This window comes from Corvus hawaiiensis, chromosome 11 (genome assembly GCF_020740725.1).
Source record: "Corvus hawaiiensis isolate bCorHaw1 chromosome 11, bCorHaw1.pri.cur, whole genome shotgun sequence".
NCBI lineage: Eukaryota > Metazoa > Chordata > Aves > Passeriformes > Corvidae > Corvus > Corvus hawaiiensis.
The window spans coordinates 7,365,801-7,392,371 of record NC_063223.1 but is presented as its reverse complement, the minus strand read 5'-3'; the positions used below and the strand labels follow the sequence as shown (position 1 = coordinate 7,392,371).

Genomic DNA, 26,571 nt, shown 5'->3' with positions numbered 1-26,571 from the left:
GGAAGTAAACAGCTTTAAAATAGAACAGGCCGGGTTGAGCCTCAGCACAGTTTTGTACTTAGTTGAGCAATCTGCTGCTAGAATGAGATGATAAAAACACACAACTCTTCTGCAGAGTGACACCAAGCAGTGGTGTTTCAAAGCTAGGTGAGATCACTTTTTAAACATCTTTTATCTTGCTTTGTATTGCATCTGCTCTGGCTCCTTCAATCAAAATACCATAAAACCCAGATCTTTGAGTAACAGGCAATACATCTGGCAGCAAATAACCTCAAGTGTGTATTTTCCCTTTTTGTGTTGATTCTGATTAAGCATGGAATAAGGAACTCCTGATTCTGGCACGTTAGCTCATGGAAGAAGTGCTTGCTCATTCCACCTTCTCTTCTGATCTTGCAGTGTGCCATTACAAGCTTGTTTTAGCCTGGAAATGATGGAAGAGGGTATTAATCAACCTCAGTGAGAGGAATATCCAGAAACAGCACAATCACAACAGAGATCGTGATTGCCTAATATAATGGCGAAGTAGAAGCAAAACATCTCTTTTACTGATGTATTTGTGAGAGGGCATTTAAATGAATTCTTCTATTATCTGTCTTCAGTCAAGTACATCTGTATGATTAAATGTGAAGGTGGGATTTAAACTTTCCATGGAGATATGAAGAATCCTGGCTCTGTGTGAAGTCTGAAGCCTTCCTGTGACTTCCTTGTACTTTATCTGCACAGGAATAGTGTTGTTGCTCAGTTTTGATTGACCTCTTCCAGCTCTGCCAGACTTGAAGAGTGAGAAATGTCCCCTCCTGTGTCAGTGGGGATTGACAAGGATCATGTAGACATGCTGTGCCTTCACATACGACTTTTTAAAAAGTACTAAACACATGCTTCTGCTATTTCGTTTTTTTCCCCTATTTTTAAATGTTTTCCTCACTCTACCTGATGCCAAACCTGCCTATCCTGGCACTGGTTTGAGAAGAAGCCTGAGGGGATCATGTCTGTGCTGCGAGGTGCTGGGTTTTGGCTCCTGGTATAGGTGCTGAGGAGGAGTGTGAAGGGCCTGTGTGGGGTGGTGTTCACCCACCTTTGGAGAAAATCTGCAGGGCTGGAGTGTGCAAGGTACAAGCACTTGTCACTATGGGAAAGGGAGGAAATGTGTACGGGAGAAGGAAACTGGAAGCTGCAAGACGAGCATAAGATGAGGGATTTTACTTCCAGATTTTCATTTGCTCTTTATTCTCCCTCACAGGAACTTGAGATGCAAGCCCGGGCACATGGACTGTCCCTTGTCCCATCTACAGGCCTTTGCTCCCCTGACATGGTCAACAGGGTCATCAAACAGGAGCCTGTGCTGGACAACTGCACCCAAGACATGATGTCACACCACACAGACCTGTCCTGCACCACCACCCTGGACCTCACTGACGGCACCATCACCTTCAGTGACAACCTGGGAAACGTGACTGAACCAGCTGGCACTTACAGTGTTCCTGCCAAAATGGGATCCAAACTGGAAGATATCCTGATGGACGATACCCTCTCCCCCGTGGGAGTGACTGACCCACTACTCTCCTCCGTGTCTCCTGGGGCGTCAAAGACGAGTAGCAGGCGGAGCAGTGTGAGCATGGAGGACACTGACCATGCTTGTTAGCATCTGTTGGCACACCTTTCATAAACTGCTTTGGTTCTTGATCAGTAGATGAAAATAATTTACCTTTTGTAGAATTTTTTGATTTTTTTTTTCCCCCTTGTGCTTCATCAGTGTGTGTGCGTGTGTGTATATATTATATATATAGGATTTTTTTTAGAATTTTTGTGAAGAAACTTGTATATTCTATTTTAAACTACCAATGCCTCCAAAATATTGTACAGCATATGTACAGAATCTGTGAACTGGATTCGCCAAGAACTTTGAACTGGTCAAATCTACTCAAAGCAATAGAATTACAGATGAAGAGTCTGTTTCTACTGGGGGGGGAGGGGGCAATTGTAGGATTGTAAATGCAACCTATTTACTTGGAAACAAAATGTAAAGTTAATGAATGTAAAGAAACAACAACAACAAAAAGTCCAATTTGTAATTGTATTAATTGAATAGTGCTGCCTTAAAGATACAGTGTCCCTCAAATGTTGGTCTTACATGACAAGTGTTTAGGGAAAATACCCACCCGACTTCACTCAGAAAACAAACTAAACCCAAGTGTTAAGACATCCTGATTGTGTTGATTGTGATATAAAATGCTGTTGCTGAAACTCCAGGGAGATGTGAGTGTCTCAGAGTATAAATTTTACTCTGAGCTGATTTGGGTTTTCCTTTTGATCATGGTTCAAGTTTTTCCTCTTAAATTTTTATTTTGTTTCGTAACACACATGGATGGCTTTGCCAATGGCAAACCAAGCAGGAGCACTGTAAGTTGGGATACACTCTTCGGACAAAAAAAAAAGATGCATATTATGAGCTGGGCACATTATGTTGTACATATCTAATTGGCTTTATTTTTTTTAAATTGCATTGTACAGTTTCTTTTGATTTGCATGGATTCCTTAGTTATCCTCAACTTTTTGTTTTAAATTTATTTGTATTTCATTTGTAAGATTTTTGCCTCTTAATATTGCAGCGATTTTTTGACATTTTTAAAACTCATTGGAAGTTTTCTGCGTTCTTTGTAAACACTTGAAAGGAAGCTTTTATGCAGGGTTCTGTGTTTTAAGAGAGATTTTGAGAATATTTTGTATATTACAGTCTCACTTTGAAAATGTTTTTAAACGCATTTAAGGTAGAGTAAAAATTTAGATTAGGTAATAAAACAACTCTGTAGAGAAACTGAACTTACATATTTATTTTTAGTGATACAGAAAAAAAGTAGTAATATGCTTGGAAACATAACTATGTAGTTAATATACCCGTTAGAGCAATTTGTGTTCTATTTCAGCACTGGGGCTGATGTAAGAGAAAAAAAAAACAACAAAAAAAAAAAAAGAGTAAATTACTGTATCTGCAAATAACTGTTACTTGATAACAATGTTATTAATTTTTAACATGCAACCATGTTGTAAAAGTAGTTCGGTGCATTATCTACTCAAGTGTAGTCCTATGCAATAACGGTAGTTTTCCTTGTATTATATCCAGCCTAGGTGTTCCACGGAGGTGACAGGTGGTGTTCCGAGCTAGACGGAGGGAATGGAATTCTCCACAGCAGCCTACAGCTGCCTGGCAGGCGTAGCTCGTTCAGAATGAAGTGCCTTAAACTCTAGTTGTAGTCTTCCTCGACTAGCACTGACTGAAGTGTGGCATAGACAGAGCTTTAGGGTGGTGGTGTATAGGGCGCTGAGGTGTAGCATGGTGCCTACATGTAGAAAACCAGAGCTTCCCGGTCTCCTTTGTGCTACACTGGAAATTACATAGGATGAGTGCAACGGTGAGTAACTTGAGTGCCAGTTTGGCCGGCTTTCCAAGGAAACCTTGGGCTCAGCAGATAGTGTTCAGAAACCAAATGTGAACTGGGTAGGATGGGGTGGCCAGGGGGTAGTGATGGGAGTTCCCACGGTGCAGCTTGCTGAGCCCTCTCCTGGCCATTTCCCCGGGGGAAGGCTTCCTGGTGTTCCCTGCCTGGCACTGCTGCTCCTGGTGTGCCCTGCCTGGCACCGCTGCTCCCAGCACAGGGGGCTCAGTCTCAGCAGGGCTGCAGTGGCAGCTGTGGAACTCGGGGTCTGTGTTCCTGTCACTCTTCCCGTGGCTGTGTCCGGCCCTCGCTTCCCGCTTGAGCGGCCAGCAATGTGTTAGCGTTGATGCAACCACCGGGTTGTGGCTTTTTTTCTTTCTTTTATAGTTTTTGAAGGAGGAGCTGGAGTTGGGTTGTAATGATACCTCTCCCCCCCACCCCAGACAGCTTTTGGGAATGTGTCTTTCCTAGGATAGAGAAGCTCTGGCCCAGGCAGGACCCAGGAGGCTGCAGGATGTGCTGTGGTCACCGTGGTCCTGTGGCAGAGAATGCTCCCAGCAAGGCAGCTGTGCCATAGCTCCGAGTCGAGTATGGGGGTGCAGGCTTCTGGTGCTGCTGTTTGGCTGGGGTGACAGGTAGGAAAATCAGGGCTGTAGAAAATGTTTGAGCTGTAACATGGGGCTGTGTTGCCCTTCCTCAGAAAATGGGACAGCTCTGCAGCATTGGTACAACAAATCGGGGTGTGCATGCTGGAGTGTAGTAACTGAGAACCACTGAATGTATTGAGTGAGGCTTTTGGTTTGGTGCCTGCCCTGGGCATTCAGAAATTCAACTCTAGACTGTGGTATATGAATATTTTTCAAGCTTATGTGAAACCACTGGTACTCACTGACAGCCATGACTTCTGATTTTTTTGCTACATGCTGTGTGGAGGTGAGTTAGGATTCAAGGCCAACCATTCCATCAAGAGCTGGATTCCTTGGCAGAAGTCTCTGTGGCCACAGCAGCTGTGCTGTGTGCTTCTATACCTTGTATTTTCTGGGATAACAGAACCTGGCCATGCCCTGCTCACTCTTCCCCCCATGTTTCCTTAGGTTACAGCCCTCCTCTGAGTGTGCCCACCCTTGAAATGGTGACACTGCAGTGGGGACGCTTCCAGGAGACACAGACCCCAGTGGGTGCTAATGGGGGGGTGCTTTTGCCCGTTTGAGCACCGTGGAGGGTGTGGCTGTGACATTTTGCAGGGGTTGGTGGCAGAGGACAGACAGCAGTCACAGGCAGGGTTTGGCATGGGCTCAGTGGAGTGAGATGGACGGAAGGTGTTGCCCGCTCTGGTGATGGTGACTTGTGTGACGCTGGGCAGCAGTGGCTTCCCTGAGCAGGTGGGTGGGGAACTGACCAATTCTCACTTTGCCAAAGCCATGCAACAGGCAGGGACATGCAGAGTACCATGAAGTTCTTCCTTACTGCTTTTGGCCTATAAAGCAATATTTAACTCTTACAACCTGTAAAAGCAAAAAGAAGGTACATAAGGAAAGCACAAAGCACAAAATAATGCACTTACATTTATGTTGTTTGATATAAAATGCACTGGGGGGGAAGCTGATGTTGATAATAGTATAAATACCTATATTTCTTGAAAAAGTGACATTAATTACTGCCTCTTGCTATGATGCTTGGTACTGTAATGTTGATATTCATCTGCTGTTGACTGCAGCAATAATTTGTGTATGGTCCATAGCACTGTAAATTATGGATCAATATTAATGTATCCAATGAAATAATTTGAACTGTTGTTCTTGATAGATGGATTAAAGCATTTGGTTTTTCACATACATCTGTGTAAGTCACTCGTTTTCCATGTGAGTGGATCTTGTTTTCCTGTGTGTTTGAAGTCCCTGCAGTGCTTCCGTGTCTGTGACTTGGCCATGGATGTGTCCATGTCCCTGACCTGGTGTTGGTTGGCATCCTTGGTTCCACCAGAGCTGTCCAGTTGTGTTTGTGTGGCAGTCACACAGGAGAATGAAGCCAGACTCCACCTGGGCTTTGCAAATACACCCCAAGGTAGAAAGACCCAGGGCTTATGGTCCAGAGTAAGGAATAAAACAGCTGGATGTGGAAAAATGTCATTGCCTTTGTCCCCTCCCATGGGCTCTTGTCATTTGCCTGCCTCCCTCCCTCCCTGTCCTTGCAGCCCATCAGCTGCCCTGTGAGGTCATGGGCTCTGTGAGGCCTCAGGGTACCTGCCCCCTTTGCCCTGCTCTCACTCCTGCAGGGTCACCTGTCCCCAGCAGTCCTGCACAGGAGCACCTCACCCCCTTCTCCAGCTGACCTGTGCATGGCAGGATCCCCGTCCTCTCTCTGCCCACTCCTCCCAAACCTCCTCTCACCCAACATGCAAACAGCTGCTCCTGGCTTCTGCTGGTGAGGAACCAGCTGTGGTCTTGTTGTGTCTTCCCATCTTCATTATTTCTCTCTGTCTCTGTGCTCTCATCCCTTCTGGTCTTGTTCTTCAACAGCCTTTTGCTTCCTGTGCTCACAGCATTGAGTTCCCGCTCTCTGTGGACCTTGCTGCAGCAGCATTGGGGGTTATTGAGTGTTATCTCAGGGGGCTTGAGCCCTGAGTACAAACAGAAGTATTGAATTTGACCTGTGACTTGAAAGTCTGATACCTATTTGGAGTAGAAAATACCTAATTCAGTTGAATTAAATATTACTAGCTCAATTTAAAAACCAACCCAACAAAAAATGCCTGACTCTACTAGGACTACAGCTGAACAGCCCCACTCCCTCTTTGTAGAAAATACTTGAGTAAAAGCTCATGAGTGTTTCCAGCAGGTTTTGTAATGTAATTTCTTTAGAAGGTAAGCATAATATTAGAATGTAGAAGTACTGCATTAAAAAGTCTATTTATCAGCAGCCTAGGATATAATTTCTATTTTAAGTTTGAGTTCTTAGATGTATTTTGACTTTGCTTTTGTTGGTCAGTTGTTTTTCTTGTGGTCAGCTTGGAGTGAATTTCTTGCTGTGGGTGGCAGCACCTAAAAGTTTTGTCTGTGTTGGAGAACCCAGAAGGAACAGAACACCCATCATGGGGGTATTGGCTGTAGGCAGTAGCTCTGTGACAGTAAAGAGTTGGTGGCAGCTCTGCTTAGAATCTTTTCCAGTTGTGCTGGACAAGCCTGAAAAATTCAGTGCAGGGTAAGAAAGTGGATATTAAAAGTAAGTCCAGCTGTGCCCGGTGTGGTCTGTTTTGCTGGGAAGCCCTGTGGCCGGGCTGGGGGACGCTGCAGGGCTCGGCTGTGTGGCATGGTGGCACAGCAGGACACTGCCACCGTGTCACCTCGTTGTGCTTTCCTTCCCAGGAGACCTGGGAGCCCGGCAGCTCCCGATGCTGGGAGGCAGGTGGTGATTGCTCTCCCTCGCTGGGCTCAGCAGTGCTGCTCCTTTTGCTCTCACATCTGGGGGTGGTCCCAGCACTGAAAGTTGTCCTACACTCTTGCTCCATCTCCTTTGACATACACTTCTTTAAAATTGCAGGGGAATGGCTTGAAAAAGTGTTCCTGACTTATTAAAACCAACAAGGCTTTACAGGATGCTGGCTCACAGATCAATGCGTGTGCTCTGAGCAACGCTGTTGTCTTTGCCTGTGACCTGAGGTTCACCCTTGTGTCCCTCCAACACACCCTTCCTTGAAACTGCTCCTTTTCCAGCTCAGTTTTTGGGAGTGAATCTCTTAACAGGAGCTGTGCTCTGGAACCATAGAGGGAAGCGATAGTTCATGTGACAGACCCTTTTGTGTTAGTGCTGTCCAAGAGCTGTGCAAGGCAAGAAGAAGGCTTGCTGTGGTCAGCAGGAAGGACCAGGGCACAAAAATATTTATATGCAAAGTATCTAAATATTGATTGTTCTCTAATATGTATATAAATGTCACCGTGGGGGTGATGTACCTATTGTGGAAGCTGCCTCAAGGCAGGGTTTGGTGGATGGGGCATGCGGTTCTGGGGGCTCTGGTCTTGCTCAAACGCTTTGCCTGCTCTCTTGCTGTTCAGCAGTGCCTCTCCAGAGCTCCCTGCTCCCGCTGGCTTTCCTCCTGTGTGCCTGTGACAGCAGCAGGAGTTAGACTTGAATTAAAAGAGTGGGGAACAGCACACTCTTGTGGGGCTGTGTCCTTCCCAGCACAGACCCGGCACCATCTCCCCGTGGTGCCCGGCACGGCCCAGCAAACCCATCCTGCTCCAAGGCGAGTTGAGATTTAATTAAGTCGTTTGTAGATTGTTTTCTCTGAGTGCAGCGTGTAATTCACACCAGAGGTGTCGGCTCCAGAGGGGCAGGCGCAGAGCAGGGGAGCAGGCGCTGTGTTTTATGAGGAACGGGGCAGTTGCTGTTTCTTTAGCCACTTTAAATACGTTTAGTCAAAATCTTTTAATGTCTTCAAGACCTCTGGCCTTGTAAAATGATTCCCATTTTACACTGAGTACACTGAATGCTACTGTTCACAGGGCATGACTAATTACTGCTTAGATATTCCTTTATCAATTCCAGAACCACAGAATCATAGACTGGTTTGGGTTGGAAGGGACTTTATTAATATTTCTCTTCTTTTTTCCCTGCTGAAAAGCAGTTTATAGAGCAGGTTGTTGCAAAAGAAATTACTTCAGCACTTGTAAATAATAAAATAATTTCTTATTCTCTGACCACTAAAGTAGTTTTATTCAAACAAATCCATGAAGAACCTGCACTGCAAGGACCCAGCTGGGACTTTCCGCTTTTCTCTTTGGAGCAATGCGTCATGAGAGACTAAGCAAAGATTTTAGGTCTAATATAATAGTTCTGTTTGAAAAAGCAGGAACGAAATCAAAGCTGAATAAATGGAAAAGAATTAAATTCATGCTAGACATAAAAAAAAAAATGCACCTCAAACAATGAGGGGTATTTTAAAAAGTCACTGTTTTATTAATAATACTTTCCACCCCTTTCCCTTGATCTTTTGATGACAAGCCTGGCAGAGGCACTTTTTATCAGACACTGAAGCAATTTTGCTGCTGTCATGTGCCTTTCTTGATACACACATATTAGTCACACAGCCGTTTTATGTTCTGTAGCATATTTTAGTATATAATTAAAAATGTGCCTGTCTGCTACCAAGCAACCAAGCTCGTCAGGGGCTGATTGTGTTCTGTCACCCACAGCTTGAAGGGAGGGCAAAAAATAATAATAATCATGTGTTCACTTTTCAGTCCTAATTGTGCAGCCGCTCCTTGGATATGTTGTCACAGACACAACCACTGGCTTCTGGAGGCAGAGGCAAAGCCAGCATGGGGGAATGGCTGGCAGGTGACCCACAGCCAGGTCACTGTCACCAGTAACACACTGGTGCTGGATGCTGGGCTTTTAATGTGCATGTGTGGTTTTGTGACTCTGTTTAGTTCAGTTCACCTGGACTCTGCTAAAGCTGCACCTTGGCTTTCCCTGGAAATGGAGTGCTAAATGCCTTTGGGCTCCTGAGGGTCTGTCTGTGGACATTTAAAACAAGCAACTCAAGTTGATGTTGGTATTGTACCTCCTCCTCAGAGGTAGATGGGAATAAGACACTGTGCTGCAGGACACCGACTGTTGGGCAGATGATAATCCTTGTTGTGCTTCATTCATTTCTAGGTTATCTGGTGTGAAAAATGGCCCACACAGCTGCTGGAGAGGAGGAGGACCATTTGTGTGTGAGTGTGCCCAGGTGATCACTGTAAGCACATTAAATGACTCTCAACACCTTTGCCCTTCACACTGCTGTCCTTAGGGCTCTCTCATGCTCTTAAAGAGCTGGGGTCACAGGATGTTTCTGGCTGGAAGAGACCACAGTGGGTCATCTGGTCCAACCTCCCTGCTCGAGCAGGGTCATCCCAGAGCACAGGGCACAGGATCGTGTCCAGACAGTCCTGGAATATCCCCAGTGAGGGGATTCCACACCCTCTCTGGACAGTCTGTTCAAGTGCTCAGTCACTGCACAACAAAGTTCGTCCTTAAGTTCAGGTGGAACTTTCTGTGCATCAGTTTCTGCCTCTGTCCTCTTGTCCTATTGCTGGGCACCACTGAGCAGAGCCTGGTCCATCCTCTGACCCTCCCTTCAGACACTCATGGGCCCTCACCTGCTCTCCTGTTGCACTGTCCCCGTTAGTTCTAGCAAAGCTGGTGGTGCTGGTGGATCCCTGAGAGAAGCAGTGATACTCTCCCCACACAGTAGCTACTGTCAGAAACCCACTGAATGAGCCTGTGTTTGATGGTCTGGAAAAAGGAGACAAGTTCACTGATATCCTCAGTCCCAGGCTTATTTAACTCTGGGAATTATGGGTTTATTTCTAAGAAGCTGTGGCTCTGAGGATGTGCTCTAAAGCTTCTTGGTAAGATGGTACCACCTCTGTGAAACCCTGTCCTGAAACTGGAGAGGTGCACTGCTCTGGAGAAGGCTGAGGAGGGCCTTCTCTATAGTTTTAAGCACATCTTCTCCAGGCTCAAGAGGAAAAGGGATTTATTATGTCAGCTGTATGCCTCGCTTCCGCAGTCTCTTTCTGTCTCTCAAGCATGTGCAAATGTACTCAGGCACACACTGCGGGCAGCAATGCAATCATTATTTCAAAAGTTTTTCAATTTTGGTAGCTTTTATTACTTTAGCAAAACAGAAGCCAGCACATCAGCACAAACTGGTGTAGGAAAAGTAAGCACCAGGGGAAAAAACAAATAACGTTGTAAATAATTCAAAGGCTGTTTGTTGATTGCAATTCCTTTGATTGGACCTCCAGGGAGAAGGATGGCATTACTTTTACATTTTTCACCATCAACATCCATTATATAATCTGCTCTGAGTCTGCCAGGATCCCGAGACATGACACTGAGGCTGCTTGAAGATTATGAACTTGCTTGGAGTTCTCTAATTTCTCTTGGTTTTCCCCAGCTGGCCTAGTATCTAACCAGAAAGGGACGAGATGGGAAAGGAGCCAGGGACTGACAGGTACAAGCAGCCCTGTGGCAAATATGGGGACACCAGGGGGTTCTGCAATATTGCCAGGAGGCCAACTTTGTTCTTAGGCAGCAGTGCTGCAAATTGTGCCCTGTTTGTCACACTGGTGGCTTGCAGGGGTTACACAGTGAAACCACCACATACATTTGGGCAGCAAGAGGAGACTTGCCAGCATGTCCTCAGTATCTGAGAGTCCCAAGACAAAGGGCTGCCATGCTGCCAAGAGACAGCCCCCACGTGCTTCACAGCAGTGATATTTACTGATCTGTGACTTGTGATGGTGCCTCTAATCAGTGTGTCATTCCCTTACACTGAGTGCAAAGGCTGGCAGATGAGCTTCTTTTTTTCTCTCTTTTGAATGAGAGAAAACAAGAAGAAAAGAATAACCAGTGAAGGAAACAACCCACTTCAAATATTTTATGCAGCATAGAAACTTTGCATGGTGCCATACCATGGTCTATGACTCAGCTACACCTGCTCATGTCAGGGATCCAAGCACAAGCAATGGTGCATTACAGTGGGAAGGGCCATGGCAGTTCCCAGCTTGGATTAACTAAATAAATGAATAAACCTGCTCACTTTCCCTGAAAGAAGATAGTTTATTATGAGCTACACTACAGGCACTTGGTGGTTTCACTTGTGAGCAATCACTTCTTGAACAATAATAGATTCCCTTTCAAACAAAGCAATTGAAAAAGGTAAATCATGTCAGATGCCAATATTCTGCTTGACCCACACTGCTCTGGGGCATATGCATTTTCACGGGTGGTTCTGGATTTATCTTGTTCAAAATTCAGTTCTGCCCACCGACTTACAGTGGCAAATAGGTCAGGCTTGGGGCAGGACCACCACCTTGGGCTTGCAGCTCTTCCTCCAGCACAGTCTTGCAGTCCCTGACCCACAGCTTGTATGCTCTCTCCAGGGTCTCTTCACTGGTGTCATTGAATATCTCTGGAAAATAAGAGTTGTAGTTAATAGGACATCCAGAGGAGCTCTTCTTGCCTGCACACACTGACTGTGGCAGAGCCCCTCCAGCTTGTGGGAGCCTGTTGCCTTGTGTGTAGAGACTGAGCTTCGTGGAAGTGGTGTGAAAAGGAAACAGATGCCAGAGACCACAACCTGCTTCTGTGTTAGGGGTTGGTTGGCTTTTATTTTTAAATCTTATGAGTATTTCATCCCAGATATTGAACAGATATTATTTAGTTTGCAAGTATTAGTTCTAGGCACACTAATATATTAAATTTCTTTTGCCAAGGACTATTTCACAAATCTTTTCTGGTATGGCAAAGGAATTGTTTTTCTCTTTTGCCCTTGCTGATTTGTCTGCCAGATCACTGCATTTACCTTTGCAAGGTGAATTGGTTAATCATAATGCAATTAATTAGACCTCAGTCCTTAATGGAATTCTGGGGCTTGTACACAGGACGGATCCTGTCTCTTGATGGGTTTATCAAGATGTGAAAAAGAGCACAAGAAATGCACCACTGCAAACCACAGAGCACATTTCCCAGGATGTCACTGCCCGCCAAGTGCCTTCTGAGGGGGTTCCCTGGGGTCCCTCAGGCAGTACCTGCCATGCCGAGGCCGGTGGGCAGGGGCATCCGGAGCTGTCCCCCGCTGTGCTTGAGGCGCTCCCGCAGGGCTCTCTGGATGAGGGCCCAGCTGCAGCCGCTGTGCCAGACCGGCAGCTCCAGGCCCCGCATGCACTGGAGGATCTGCTCCTTCTCCTCGGCAGCGAGGAGCCCGCGCGCGTGGGCCACGTACGTCATGAATGCCATGTCGACGTTCACAGCCTCCCCGTGCATCAGCGACGGCAAAACCCTCTGGAACACAGCAAAGGTGGGTGGCAGAAAAGGTTTGGGGTGGCAAATAGGAAATAAGTAGGGTTTCTTTCTAAAAGTGTCCCTGAAAATCGACATTTGACTCACTGCGGTTGCTGGATGTTGGCATCTCGTGATTTACGGGTTGCTAGGATGATCCGTTTTACACATGATTAATTGCAGCTAAAATATCCCACAAGGATCTAGGATCTAATTCTCCTCCCATCTAAATCACTGAAAAAACACCATGAGATGGAGGGATGAACTCTGAATATTGGATAAAGTGTAGGTGTCTGCCTCTCATTCCTCAACTGCAATTTCTCCCCAGTAATATGGGCTATGGTCTCCATGCCTTTGTGCTGTTACAGTTCATGTTGGTGATTTCTAGTGGCTTCACTGAAATCTGGTTGTCTTTGAGTTTCAGTAAGTGCCCAGTAAGAAGCAACAACTGGAGTGAGGTCTGGATTGGAAATCAGTGGAGGTGTGGGGGAAATGAGGCAGGGGAAGGGGTCCCTTTTTTCAACAAGACCAGGCTGGTGTGTTGGGTGACCTGGGATAGCACGTCCAAATCTGGAGTTTCTCAGCTCCTTTTCACAAGGTTTTCATGCAGCCTATTGAATTTTTTTATTTTATATTGAAAGTGGATGTTGCAATATAAAGTCTGTCACTCACCATTTCCAGCTCTGGGCTAATAAGGTGGCCAAAGTCAACCAGTCTGTCCAGATCATCCTCCCAGAGGTTGGGAGCCAGCTCTTCCAGCATGGTTTCGATGGCAATCCTGGTAGTCTGCAGTGCAGCGTCCCTGTGGTCAGCAAAGCCGTTGCAGGACTGGAACTTGGTGTCCAGCAGGTATTTTCCATGGTTCTTGAGCAAGTCAAACAGCCCTTTGTGTTTCATGAGGGCCATCTGGGACAAAGAATAGAAGAGGTAATTAAGGATAATTGATACTTTTATGTGCTGTTGGAAACTTGAGTGTTTCAGTGGATTGGACTGCAATAACATGTTGTACACTAGCAAAGAAACACCTGCACATGTGGTACATGGACAAGTTGTACCTCTGTAACCTGAAAAGGTGTCTCTGTAGACGCAGCTCCTGGTTAGCACAAATGTATTTGAGGTATGTTTAACAGGTGTCTGTGGAATGTGACCTGGTTGTGTCACACATTGTCAGCTGTGCTGAGTGAAGGTGTGTGCAAAAGGCAGCGTGGAAATGCCCAGTGTGACTCTGGTAAAATGGCAGGGATGATGGGAGCACTGGTGTGCAAGTTCCCCCACTACTGGGCAGCTCTGCCTGTGCTGGGATTTTGTTGTGTGCTCCCATAGCCCAGCAGGTGGCTTGTAACGAGCTTTGGTTATTTGTGTGCCTGAAAGGAAACTCGAGACTGGATGGTGGCCATCCCCAGGACCGGGACTGGGTGGTGGCCAATCCCAGGACAAGTCTCATTTAATCCTTGGGGTTGCTCTTCAGGCAATGGAAGGTGGGAAAACACTGCAGTATAGAGAATATGAGGGTTTAGAAGTGATTTGCTTGTTAAAAGTACATATTTTTTCCCTCTCTGAGTCAGGCATTATCCCCCCATGCAGTGGGGAATGGTGACCTGAGGGTTTCAGAGTGCCTGCCAGAAACCTCCATATATCCTGGGGATTTCTCACTATGCAAGCACTGAAAATTGCTGCTGATGAACTCATCTCTAATACACTTTAATAGCTTGAACTCTGCTTTATCAAAAGTTTCCAAAGCTCTCCAGACATAAAGCCATTTACTGTGCACTTTCCAGGTAATTTTAGAAGTATTTGCCTCGCAGGAGATTGATTGAGCACACTCGACATACCCAGTGAGGTAGGTGCAAATGATCTTGCAGATTATTAATCCCCAGTAAAATGAGCCTCAGATTCTCTGCCAGGAGTTCATTACAGAGTGCTATGGATCAGTCTCAATGAAAAGATGAGGCTTTTCTTCCCTGGTTTTCCTCTGTCTCCTTCTGACTGTGAGTTTTGGAGTTTCCTCCACAGGGTTAGCACTGGACACTAAGTGTAAGGGGTGTTCTAACAAATTTAGCAGCTGTAAAATAAATATATATATATAGACTCAATGAGAGTTGAAAGTCCCCATGCACCCTTGATGGCCCACCTTGATTTCTCTAAGTTGTTTATACAATGCCATGGATACTCTGGGACATTTTACTTTTCAATACTTTAAAGGGGCTTATAAGAAAGATGAGGACAGACTTTTTAGTAGGGCCTGTTGTGATAGAACAAGGGATAGTGGTTTGAACTGAAAGAAGATAGATTCAGGCTAGTTGTGAGGAAGAAATTTTTTACAATGGGGGTGGTGAAACCCAGGACTGGTAGGTGCCCCATTCCTGGAAATACTCAAGAACTTGTTGGATGGGGCTTTGAGCAACCTGATCTAGTGAAAGGTGTCCCTGCTCATTGCAGAGGGATTGGATTTGATGACCTCCAAAGGTCCCTTCCCACCCAAACCATTGCATGATTTCAGTTCTGAAAACTGCAGTTGCGAAAGTTCATACCTTTAAAATTTCCCCGAGGCCATTGGAGATGTGTCGCCGAGGGATGCTCTGGATGAAGGATCTATCCAGGAAACTTGCCACGGGGGGGGTGTAGCCCCCGAGCTTGTTCTTACACTGCAGAAAGTTCACCCCATTCTTCGCCCCCACGCTGGCATCCACATAGGACAGGAGGGTGGTGGGGACCCGAATGTAGGGGGTGCGTCTCCTGTAGAGCGACGCGGCCAGGCCAACGATGTCCAGGCACACGCCCCCGCCGATGGCGATGATGGGCTCCGTTCGCCGGTCAAGGCTGAAGTTCTGGACCTCGTGCAAGATGTTCAAGACCAAGTCCATGGATTTTGTTTCTTCAGTGGTTGGCAGGGAGAGGATTTTGTGCTGGACGTTGTTCTCTTCAAAGTATTCTCTGACTTTGGAGCCGTAAAGTTTGTCGACAACTTCGTCTATGACGATAAAGCGCCGCAGTTTCCTCTTGCTGGCGGTGGTGAGCTCTATTTGCTGGGGGTCAGTGATGTGACCCCAGAGCAGGGTGGTGTTAGAGGGTTCCAGAATGTTGTATGTTTCTACCACCTTGTAGCAAAAATAGATGGGAGCTTCAATTATCCAGGAAATCCCTCCTTTGGAGATGCACTCACCTCTGGCAAGGATCAGAAAACATGATTTGAAATCACTATATTCCTATTTTGACCTTTGCGTGTCTGAACTAGTTTAAGAATGTAGCTGGGAGGTGAAGAATGTGGAGTCTCTTGCCCATGCACTGCAGAAATGTGGGGCTGTGAGGGTGGGACACCCTCCCAGGTGTCAGGGGTCAGCAATTTTATTAATGGAGAAGCTCTCCAAGGTCTTAGTGAAGAGTTAAATGTCTGAATTCCTACATAGCACTGAAAATATACGGACCAGGAAGGGCTGGAACATGTTTTTCATGCTGGAAGTTGAAAACCCATAAAAAAAGACCCAGCCCAATCATTTCAGCTTCCAAAAAGGGAGTGGGGAAGAGAAGAGGTTGACAAAATTTTCCATATTTATGGAAGACGCATCCTCTGATGGTATATCGGGGTGATATGAGTTAATTTATTCTTGTCAATCTATATACAGCCACTCATCTCCATTCCGACCAGTATTTCTACAGTGCTTTAGTCAAATTAGTGAATCTCTACCTTGAAACAGGTGTGATAGAAATAGGAAGTGCTCCTGGAGAGGGAAAGAAAATTATTCGGGGGTTGGGAAACATTTCTGTACTGGAGTTTTCAAGGGTAGATAAAAGCCAAAACTAATTATCTGTCTAAAGCAGTGAGAAACACAGCCCTACAATGCCTTCCTTCTGTGGGATGGGTGAGCCAGGGGAAAAACAAGTTGGGAATCAAAAAAGGAAAAAAAAAAACAGGCAGAAGAAAAGAGCAAAATGTATTTTATATAAGACTGTTTCTTGAGCTGCAGTTGGGGAAAAAATGAAAGTTTCTGTGAGCCTTTGTTTTGTTTTTTTTTGAGTGAGCAGCTGGCTCATTGGATAATCAGATTTCCCTACATGCCCAATTTCTTTTCACATGCCTGAACATTCACTTAGAGGTCGAAATAGATGTTTCTCTGCTTTCTTTACCAAATTGTCTCTAAGTCTGCCCTTAACCTTCATAGCTGTTAAAAAAAAACAGTGAGGATTTATATCTTCCAGAAAATTTCTTCTGGTCTTTTCAAATGTGGTATTGCAAAAAAGCATCATTGTGTACATTTTAATGCACCATCTTATAGCTGCACTTAACTCCATGTGCATCCATCTCTGGTGTGTGACCCTTCTAAGAGACAGGATGGTTTGGAATATTATTTGGTGGAATCAGCTTTGGGTGCTGGATGGTACAACCAGTACCCATTGCCACCCCTCTGCTGCATGAAAATCAGTGGATTTGGGGCTGAACATTCCCTTGTAGGACAATACGTCAGCTGAGGATTTTTCTGGGTGTTCTTGGGCCCTAGGCTCATCTTTGTATTGACTGAGGTCCGGCAGGCTGTTTTTGGGTCTGCCAAAGTCCTGCTCTTCCTGCTGCAGCTCTGCCTGGGTGATGCTCGTGCCCGGTCACTGCCCACTGCCAGCGCTGGTGAAGGTCCCTCTGACCTGACTGAGAAAAGGATTATACTTGTGCCATTAAAATCTGAGTATGACAAAGGCTAGAAAAACTCTGACATGCAAAAGAGAGCTGTATTAAGAAAGATCTGCATCATGAATGGGGCTCCATGTGCTCGTGAAAAGGAGTATCCTGTAATTAAAAGATAATTAACTGGAGAGATGTACTAACAGCAAAGAGCTGTATGTATCCCTGGGGGAAATTTGTGTCTCTGCTCTGTCTGAAGTAGCATTAGGTGACTTCTGCAGTTTGAGAGATGTGTTAAGGGTTTTGTTCCTGTCAGTGACAGTTTATTTTTCCCACCTACCCATTTCGTTTGTCTGCAACCACCTCCATAAACCCATCCGTCCACCATGCCTCCATGTGAGATTTTGCACACACAGATTGCAGTTTCACAGAAGAGGAGGAAAAGAGCCCAAGTGCAGCACACAGATGTCCCTGCATAAGCTTTTCAGAAGTTTAAAGAAAATTCTCATCTACAAAAATGGAGGCTGTTGATAAAATTCCCTCTGCAACTCCGAGCTGTGCCAAGGAGCACAGCAACCCCCCATGCTGCCATACTGAACGTGTTCCCAAGGACATGCTGACAGGTTTGTACCCACAGGTCAGGTTGGATGGGGCTTGGAGCAGCCTGGTCTAGTGGAAGGTGTCCCTGCCCATCACAGGGGTTTGGACTTGACCTTCAAAGACCCCTTCCCACCTGAACTATTCTGCAATTCTGTCATTGTGGGTTGAAGCCGCCATGGCACCTGAGATGCTTTTTCCATCCCACCAAGAAGACTGCCCACTTTGGCTGGCCAGAGCAACATGGGCTCCTTCCTATACTCACATTTTTGCCTCAGAGAGAGTGATCTCGTCCTCATCATTGGAAAGGGCTTCTCCTTTCTTGATGCGGCACCACGTGCTCTTGACTCGCACCAGCTGGAAGTCCGTCTGCTGGAGCTCCTGGGGCATGGTGGCTCCTGGGACTGCTGGAGCACCAGCCTCCTCTGACACCAGCATGCTTCCAGAAGCTGAAATCTCCCTATCCAGAGATCTCCCATCACTGGGTGCCTTTGAGGTGCTTTTTAAAGGCTCCAGGGTGACCAGGCATTGGGAGGGGAAGTCTCGTCTCCATGTGAGAGACTAATTACAAAACTGAGATTACCTAATCTGGGATGCACATTTGGGGTGGCAGGAACGTTTGAAGACACGTGCGACTACCAGGATGGGGTTGTGTAATCAGCTGGTTTTATAATGCTTAAGTAGTACAATGGGAGTGCATACGTTAACTTCCAACATGATGCCCTACAGCAAATTTGAAGTTATGAAAGGCAGTTTGTGTGATTCTTCACATCATTCAGGAACCTCCTTTACTGAGCAGAACCTCTGATATGGCTGCAGCTCTAAGCTGCTCTTATAGGATGAGACAGGAGCAGAAGCATGGGGATCAATACCAGCTGGTTGAACCTCTCTTGAGCTCACATTCCTGGGATTCTCTTGCATTGAGGAACAAAACTATATATATAATACATATTTTAGCTTTTATGGTGGGTTTAAAAAAATTATCAGAGAGCATTTATCTCCTGAAGGGCTGTTTGGGGCATGAGCTGATTTTTGATCCCCACGTGACTGGGGGATGCACAGTTCACTTTTCCATATGATCTTCCAGCTGGGGATTTTGGAGGGCCCCAGGCTCAGGTTGCCAGGCGAAGCATTCCCTTGGCATACAGCTCTGTATGCTGAGCACAGGAAGATCTTCCTTTGATTTCACCAGCAGTGCCTGAAGGCACAAACCCGTCTTTGCCACCTTCTCAGCTGTGTTTCTGAAAGCTGTCCTTGTTCTGAAACAAAGATCAAGAAAATCAAATGCAGACGTAAAAGCAGAGGCAGGAAAAAGTGGGTCTTAAAGAACCCACTGGACAAGACTGTGTCATTGCTTTGAAGGCTTAATTGCAGCCAAACTCACTTTGGAACCTCCATCTATCTCAAAATTAATATTGGGAAAGAGCTACAGGAGCAATCTCCAAAACCATGTAGCTGTGCTCCAGGAAGTATCTAACTCCTGACTCCAGTCCTCACTGTGGGCTTCATCTCCAGATGGCAAAGTGCTTTTTAAAGAGGACAGGCTGTTAACCCCATTTTGTAGAAGCAGAAAATAGAGTCCCAGAAGTTAAACAACTTGCCCAAAGTCACCTTAAAGGTGGTGGGTGTGGATTAGATGGCATACAAAAGCTTGTAGCCTGTTTACCAAATACTCATCTGAAATTTTAACTCCCAATCTAAACACAATTTTTATTGCTTTCTGCAGGAACTGCAATTCTACTGCAGTTTGTTGTTTGCTAAATCATAAAACAGAATAATCTTAGGTATGCCAGGAAGTCTGTTTTTCTCATCTTGTTTATTTGTTTTAATTAATAGCAATACACTCAGCATTGAGACTTCTTTTATTTGCTTTTCTTTTACCCTTTCATCGTGTGCATTTACTTATCTTCTATTTATACTTCCCTGTGCTATTCTGGGGGCACTGAAATATCTTCTGTTACATTTGAGAAGTTGACAAACTAACTTTCCACAGTCCAGCTGCTTGCCATGTCTCTGTACCTTCCATCCTGCAGAGGGGCTGCCAAGAGCCCTGTGTGAGCTCCCCGAGCCTGCTCACCTCCCCTGCCCAGCCCTGGGCTCTCTCTGCACACTTTGCAGGTACATCAAGTGGGTCCTTGAGTGAATGAGCCCAGGTGGTTCATCCCAGAGGTGAAAGATGCTGTTCTGGTTATGGGAGAGCCCATATTTCCTCATGAGCTTCAGTTCGTGTTTCATCTGAGTGAAAAGGAGCTGGCCAGCCCACCTCAGCTCCATCACGTGTTCTTTAAGGACTCTGCTTTAATTCCTCACCAGCCCTTTCTGCCCAGATCTGCTGCAGGCCACCTTAGGCTTTTGGATAGTTTGGATGTTCCCACTGCTTGCTCCTGGTGCCTCCCTCAGCCAGTTCATTCCTGGGACCCTTCCTTGGGGTGCAGATCAATTGGTACCCAAGTGACACCACCTGCCCCAGCCCGTGCAGAGGCCCGGACCCCAGAGCAGGGGTTACCCCAGTGTTTGGCTTGTCGGGGCAGTGGTGACGTTATGGCTAAGGACCACTAATAGATAACCTGGGGTTCAGAGTCCTGGGATATTTTTGGCCCCACACCTGGTGGTTTAGCTGGGGCATGTCTGTGATATGTAACTAGAAGGTTATGAAACTGCCAATTACTTCCTTGAGAGCCAGCAGCTTCCCATGGTCAGGATGTGAACTTACTCTTATGTAAAGCAAAGGCATTGAAAGTCGGCTCTTTTGTTGTGCTTTTTCATGTCAGATGCTGTTGAATCTCACCTGCTTCCTGTGTCTGGGTGGGACAGGTGGGTGCAGCCCCAGCCCAGGGCCATCCTCCCTGTGCAGCCTCTCCCCAGCACTGGGACTCTGCCCAGTGATTGAGGGAGGAGATTTTGCCCCTTTGCCGGGCACCCAAGCACTGACCTCCTGCTCTTCAGAGGCAGCAGACTCACCACAGCATCCTCTGAGGCCAGGAGACAAGAAGGAACATGCATTACCCTTCAGGTAAACTCCCTGTGTGGGGTGGGGAGCTCCAGGAGAGTGGTGTGACAGGAGGGAACACTGTGATGCCGCAGTCCTGGGTCCCCACCTTCCCCATGGAGATGGGACCTGCAGACTCTGGCAGCAAGGAGCAGAGGGTGAGTTTGTCAGGAGGAGGAGAGAGGCGAGCACAGGAGATGGGTCTGCAGGAACCTGGAGTGGAGGGAGCAGGACAGTCCCAGGAGAAAGGAATGGTGGAGTGGTGGACACTTGCAATGTCGAGAGAGCTTTGGCTGTGACTAATATCTGATGGATTGTGATGCTTTTGTTATAAATAATTTCTCTCCCTAATGGGGAGATTCAGCTTTTCTACTTATTTTCTAGCAGTAGAACCTGTAGAAAACACATCAGCTAGTGTATGTTTTCCTTGCTTTCCCCTGAAGTTCAGAATTTAGATCCTTGTTTCCTGCCATGAGCAGCAGCTTCCCCTCTCTGGCTGCTTCCTCCCACTCTTTCTCCTCATGCTTCCACTCCATCCCTAAGCTGCTCCCTGTCCCCAGGCTATTGCTGCTGGCTTTGCTGCAGGCTCTGGCACTGTGGATGCTGAGCAGGCTGAGCTCTCCTCGGGACCCCTGCAATGTTTGATGGCCATGCATTCAGGTTTTGGCCACACTCCCAGCCCACCCTTGTCCCCCCATGGGCCATGACGTGCCCTGTGCCCCGACATGTATTTACACACTAAGGCAAAGAGGTGAGGGTTGGGATAGGCTGTCAGTGCCTGAGGTGCCTTGCTGAATATGATGATTGGAACTGTTCAGGACGATTTTAGCAGACTGGATTTCCAAGTGCTTAGCATGGAGCAGCTCCTGCCAAAGTGCTTGGCACAGGAGCACCAGTCTGGCAGCAAAGTGTTCAGGTGGATCAGGTTCAGTGCTCTGCCCTGGCTGGGAAGGGGGGCTCTTTTGGAAGGCATTGCTGGGGCTGAAAAACAGATCTAGAGGCTGGAAGGAGAAATGAGGATAGCTCAGAAATGGGAACCAAAGATTTGGTCTTTTTGGTGTCATGTCTTTGCTTTGTTTTTGCCAAATCCAGACTGTCTTGTCTCCGTGCCTCCTTCTGGGTAGCCCCCTGCAAACAGTAAAGTGTCCTCCTCTTTTCCCCACCTAAAAAGTGCCATCTGAGCACAAACTGCAGAGTTTAATTTTGATTCTGGAGCAGCAGGTCCCTCCATGGCACTGCACTGCCTTTCTGCTCAGGGGTCACTGATATCCCACGCATTCAACCTTGCAATCCTGGCTCCTGACTTTGGTGTGAATCAAAAGTGCCTGATTTCAGAGGGAGCAGAAGCTGCAATTTATTATTCAGCTTGGTTGTAAAACAGGGTGGCTGTGCTCTCAGCACCTGCCCAGGAAGGTGCTGGGAACCATCCTGCTGGCAAGAATGGTCCATTTTAAGAATTCTCACCTTATCTTTCTTTTTCAAGCTGCTGGAGACTTAAAGCAGCCCTTTCCTGCTCCTTCATGGTAGGGCTATTTTCAGCATTTTCTTCCTCAGAGCAAGCCCTTTTTCTTTTTTCCCGTTGATAATGCACAACTAGATGGGAAAGGAAAGAGATGTCTGTGCATGCATAGAGCCATAAGGAAGCAATCAGGCAATCTAGTTTAGTTCTTAATATAGTCCAGCAGTTTTGCTGGGGTTGTGTAAAACTGAGCACTGAAATGAAGCACTTTTTCCTGGAATAACCTTAAAAAAAGGTGTAGTTACATAAAGTTTAGCTCACCTTAGTGCTCAGAGCCTTGGGCTGGGCAGCCAGCCCTGAGCTGTGCTCTGACTTGTCTGGTGCTTGCACAAATGAGGGCAATTCTGACCTCTGCTGTTGGCCCAAAGCATCACCAGGCTGCAAAAATGCAGCACTCTCTGCAAAGGTTGTGTAATCTGGGATGGAGGGTTGCTCCTGACATGCCCTGCCCGCGCCCTCTCCCCACAGCACCTCTTGGCTCTCACCTTTGGTGTTACAACACAGGTTACGAAACAGCTGCAGTTAAGTCTTGTTTCCTTCCCCTTGTGTGACAGGCAATCCCTGTCTGTCACTTACCCAGAAGCATAACGTGATGATTACTAAAAGCCGACATGGATTATAAATATGTTTTTCCCCCTAAATTAACAAAAAGCCTCAGAGTGCTTGGCAGGGAGGATAAGCAGATCCCAACCTCCAGCATTCTGCAGCTGTGCAGTGGAAACCCCGGGATGCTCCCTCATGTAGTGGTGAAAATGCTGCAAGAAGAGTGTATGTCCTCTCCACTCGAAATGTAGCTGGGCTGAGGTCAGCAAACCAACACGGTTTGGGAAGGGGGTGGTTATTCCTGCAATTGCAATTATTTGTATTACTGCTGGAAGGGATACAACCTGCCCCTGATGGCTGGAGACTGGGATGAGAAGTAAATCATAGCATCGTATCACAGAATCACTGAACGGTTTGGGTTGGAAGGGACCTTAAATTCATCTCGTTCCAACCTCCTGCCATGGGTAGGGACACCTTCCACCATCCCAGGGTGTTCCAAGCCCTGTCCAGCCTGGCATTGGACACTTCCAGGGATGGGGCAGCCACAGTTTCTTTGGGCAACCTGTGCTGGGGTGTCTCCACCCTCTCAGTGTAGAATTTCTTCCTATAGCTAATTTTAACCTATCCTCTTTCAGCCTGAAGCCATTCCCCCTTGTCCTGTCACTACATACCTTTTAAACAGCCTCTCTTCATCCTTCGTATAGGCTCCCTTCAGGTACGGGAAAGCCACTGGAAACCCTCCTTTCCTTCACTCCACTTAGTTCTCTGCAGCTTTTCTATCACAGGTGATAAAACCCTGCCAGGGGCGATCTGCTCCACCCCAGTTACCCTCACAGCCTCTTGGCCTGTGTCTCACAGGTGCTTTCATAACCCAGCACGTGCTCTTACACCTGAGGCATGGGGGACTTTCTCTGAACCACGCCTGCTCTCTGGGGTCATGGCTGGCTGTGATCCATGGTGGATTGCTGCCATAAGGATTTTCTGGGATCTCAGGGCAGGTTCAGTGCCATGGGCGGCATTGCTTTGGCCCCCAGAGCAGGGTGATTTAGATCCTGGAGGTGTTTCCACAGCCTGTGAAACCCTGACGTTGTGTGGTGCACAGCAGCCTCCCTGGCACAGACACATCTCGGGGACACTTCTGCACCCCACTGACACAGATCCTCCTTTTAACAAAGTGTCACCCACTGCCTGCATCTCCTGCCGGGTTTGGCAGGAGCAGTTTCAGAAGCATTCTCTTTCCTCTAAGGAAAATTGTACCTGGAGGAGTGGGGGTTGTATGCAGTTGTTTGGTGTTTGATGTTTGTCTTGGAGCTTTAAAAGCAAAATTAATGTGTTTAAAATATTCTTATGCTTGATCAGCACTGAGGGGGAAAAGGTAGAATACATGTGACAAAAATCTATTAGAAGTATACAATTTTTTTCAATTTGAAAAGGTTTTCACAATTGTTTTCATAGTCCTTCAAAATCCTGTATTTTGTATAAAAAAATGCACACTTGTGTTTATGTACTCTAAATTCCACTTCCACTGATTTCAGCAGTTACAAAATCATTATTCTTCCTTTTAATTTCCATTTCAGAAACCCTCTCTGGGCACATTGCTGAGAACCTTCTCAAAGCCAAAGAAATAGCCCTCAATGACTCTCGTGTACCTGAGCAGCTCAGGAATTACTTACAAAAAGCTCTTGATGTTGCTCTTGGACTAGACCCTTACCTGGATGCAATGGCAACTTCCAAGAGGTACAGATTCTCCTTTGTAGCCTTGTGCTTTTGTTGGTGGTTGGATGAATATGTTGTTAGATTTTCTGTCCAGAACATGCCAGAAATGTGGGGGAGGAAGGAGGAAGAGGAGTGAGACTTAACTGCACCCAAACATGTAGCAAAGCGTGCATGGATGTGTGTGAGAGACCACAGCCTGGAGGAGAGGACGTGAGAACAAAAAGCTTTAGCTCTAAATTTTGGAAGATATTCTCCCAATTGCCTGTTGTCTATGGCAGTGTCTGAGCTGGAGCATATCCTGGGGAACACCAACCTCCACACAGTGCCTGCTGGAAGGCTTGAAGAGCGAGCCCCTGGATCCAGTTGGTGCTGGGATAAATAAAGAGTGAGGAAAACCTGCACCTCAGGATCCACCCTCTAATAACAGCTTTACATGTGGCTTTTATCTCCAAGCACTCAACAAACATTAATTAATCTGCTACCTAAATTACTCTAGTAACTAAACTAATTAATTAAACTAATTTAAGGTATCATTAATTCAGAAGTCCTCATTATTCTTTTTTGAGCTACAGTATATTACCCAGCCATGTGGGGTCTGCTAAGCAATTCCCATTTATCAGTGTACATTTTGATATGTGGAAAAAGCCAGTTCTGTCTAAAATTGACAATGTGTAAACTGTTCCAGGCTGTGGATTATGGGAACGCTGAGCGTTCGCTCTGTTGCTGAAATAATAGCTGATAGTTGTTTGACTTACACTTGCTGTAGGATAATAGCTATACATTATCTTATTAAAGTTGTTAAAGCATTTGTGAGGGGCAGAAAAGAGGTTATACGAAATGTTCTACTCTTTAAGTCTTGGATTATCTGAGTGTGGCTGACACGGGTTATGAATTCTTTCTCATTTTACTGAGGAGTGGAGGGGGGAGCTGGAGGAAAAAAACCCACTGAAATGGCTCTAAATTCTGGCCTGAAGAATGATCACCATTCATTTCTGGTTGTTACTTTCTTCAGATAGGCTAATCTAACCTGTCTGGAGGCTATGGACTTCTTCCAGTCATCTATTGCCTTCTCTATGTAATAGGTAGCATCTCACTTCATCCAGGGACATTGTCACAGGCCTGGCTTCTGTGAAATAGCATCTGGAGGCATCCTGCTTTTCTGAGCACTTTGTGAGGAAAAACATTTCTTTTTCCTGTCTTGTAAAAAAATTTAGATTTTATATCTTTTTCCCTATTCTTAAACAAAACCTTATTTTTGGCTGAAAGAAAATAATCATTGTAGAACTGAACAAAACCTGGCCAGGGTAACTAGAGTAATTTACTCCAAACCAGCAGATAGATAGAGTACCTGTCTGGGACCAGCTGAAAATGGGAAAATTTGGGGGTTGAACAGTGTGGAATTCTTTCCTTTAGTTCCATGCCCCATTCTTCCCAAGCCCCTATGGCTGGGGTGGCTCCCAGCACTGAGATGTGCTTTTTGCCAAGGCAGGCCCCCTTAGGATTGGAATTTAGGATACTTGCAATGCTTCTGGGCTAATTTTTCGTGGTCACGCACCGATGGAGCTTTTCCAGGAGTTCCCTCTTGGTTGCTGCTTTTTATGTTCGGCTCTCAGATTTTGGTTGTTATCATAACATCAAAATGTCTTTTTTTTTCCAGAAAAACTTCACCTGACCACATCCCCGGGGATGCTGAAGGAGCCGAAAGCAGAGTCAGGCTGCAGGAAACACATTCCTCTGGCTCTTTGAATGGCAAGTTGGTCAGCCAAGAGGGTAAAATTGCACCAGATTGGTGTAAAGGTTGCCACTGAAGTTTAAGTTATCATTCTCTACTTTGTCTTGAGTAAGGGTAGGATGAGTGCCATGGAAATGCTCAGAAAATGTGGAAAATTACTTAAAAAGAAACAGATGAGCTTCCTGTAGGCTTTAATCTTCCTTTGGCACGAGTTTTCCCTGTATCCTGCCTCTTGTGCCCTTGTATTCACCCACACATGGCCATGCACCCAGGTGCTGTAATTCACAGAGCCAGCCCCATCCCTTAGTGAGCAGCAGAGATCATCACCCTTCTTGGAAGGAAAAGGGATGGAGAAATACTTTTGGTTTGGGTTCGGGGTGTCTGATAGGGGTTTATGTGCTTTTTGTGGTGGAGGTGGCTGTGGCCAAGCCCTGCACCTTTACAAGTAGCAATACCCAGGCTTGTATCCCCTTATTAAGCCTATTACACTAAATCTATTCCCAGATTCATTCTTCCCAGATGTTGTCATCTTTGGAGTAATATATCATCTCAGTGAAGTACTCTTATAATCTATTACACTAATACATTGTTCGAAGG

General features: G+C 46.2%; 2 protein-coding genes across 13 annotated transcripts in view; one reads left to right on the top strand and one right to left on the bottom strand.

Annotated features, from left to right (window-relative positions):
• Positions 1-5,269, top strand: part of MITF (melanocyte inducing transcription factor) — a 101,478-nt gene extending 96,209 nt beyond the window's left edge. For all 12 annotated transcript variants that reach the window (XM_048315372.1, XM_048315364.1, XM_048315361.1 and 9 more), the window contains one exon: positions 1,241-5,269. In XM_048315372.1, the coding sequence (XP_048171329.1) occupies positions 1,241-1,642 (402 nt within the window). In that variant the 3' untranslated portion in view covers positions 1,643-5,269. The remainder of the gene's footprint in view (positions 1-1,240) is intronic.
• Positions 5,270-10,068: 4,799 nt separating this feature from the next.
• On the bottom strand, positions 10,069-17,996 carry LOC125331416 (2-epi-5-epi-valiolone synthase-like). The gene is made up of 5 exons (XM_048315374.1): positions 17,741-17,996; positions 14,798-15,431; positions 12,939-13,172; positions 12,017-12,269; positions 10,069-11,397 (listed from the first exon to the last, which is right to left on the bottom strand). The coding sequence occupies exons 1-5, from the start codon at positions 17,911-17,913 to the stop codon at positions 11,258-11,260; spliced, it is 1,434 nt and encodes a 477-aa protein (XP_048171331.1). The 5' UTR covers positions 17,914-17,996; the 3' UTR covers positions 10,069-11,257.
• Between the last annotated feature and the right edge of the window lie 8,575 nt (positions 17,997-26,571).

Coding starts and splice junctions, on each gene's coding strand:
- LOC125331416 (XM_048315374.1), bottom strand. CDS start 17,913: ATGCTGGTGTCAGAGGAGGCTGGTGCTCCAGCAGTCCCAGGAGCCACC. Junction 15,432..17,740: donor ACTCTCTCTGAGGCAAAAAT/GTGAGTATAGGA, acceptor GATCCTTGCCAG/AGGTGAGTGCATCTCCAAAG. Junction 12,270..12,938: donor TTAGCCCAGAGCTGGAAATG/GTGAGTGACAGA, acceptor GCTGTGTTCCAG/AGGGTTTTGCCGTCGCTGAT.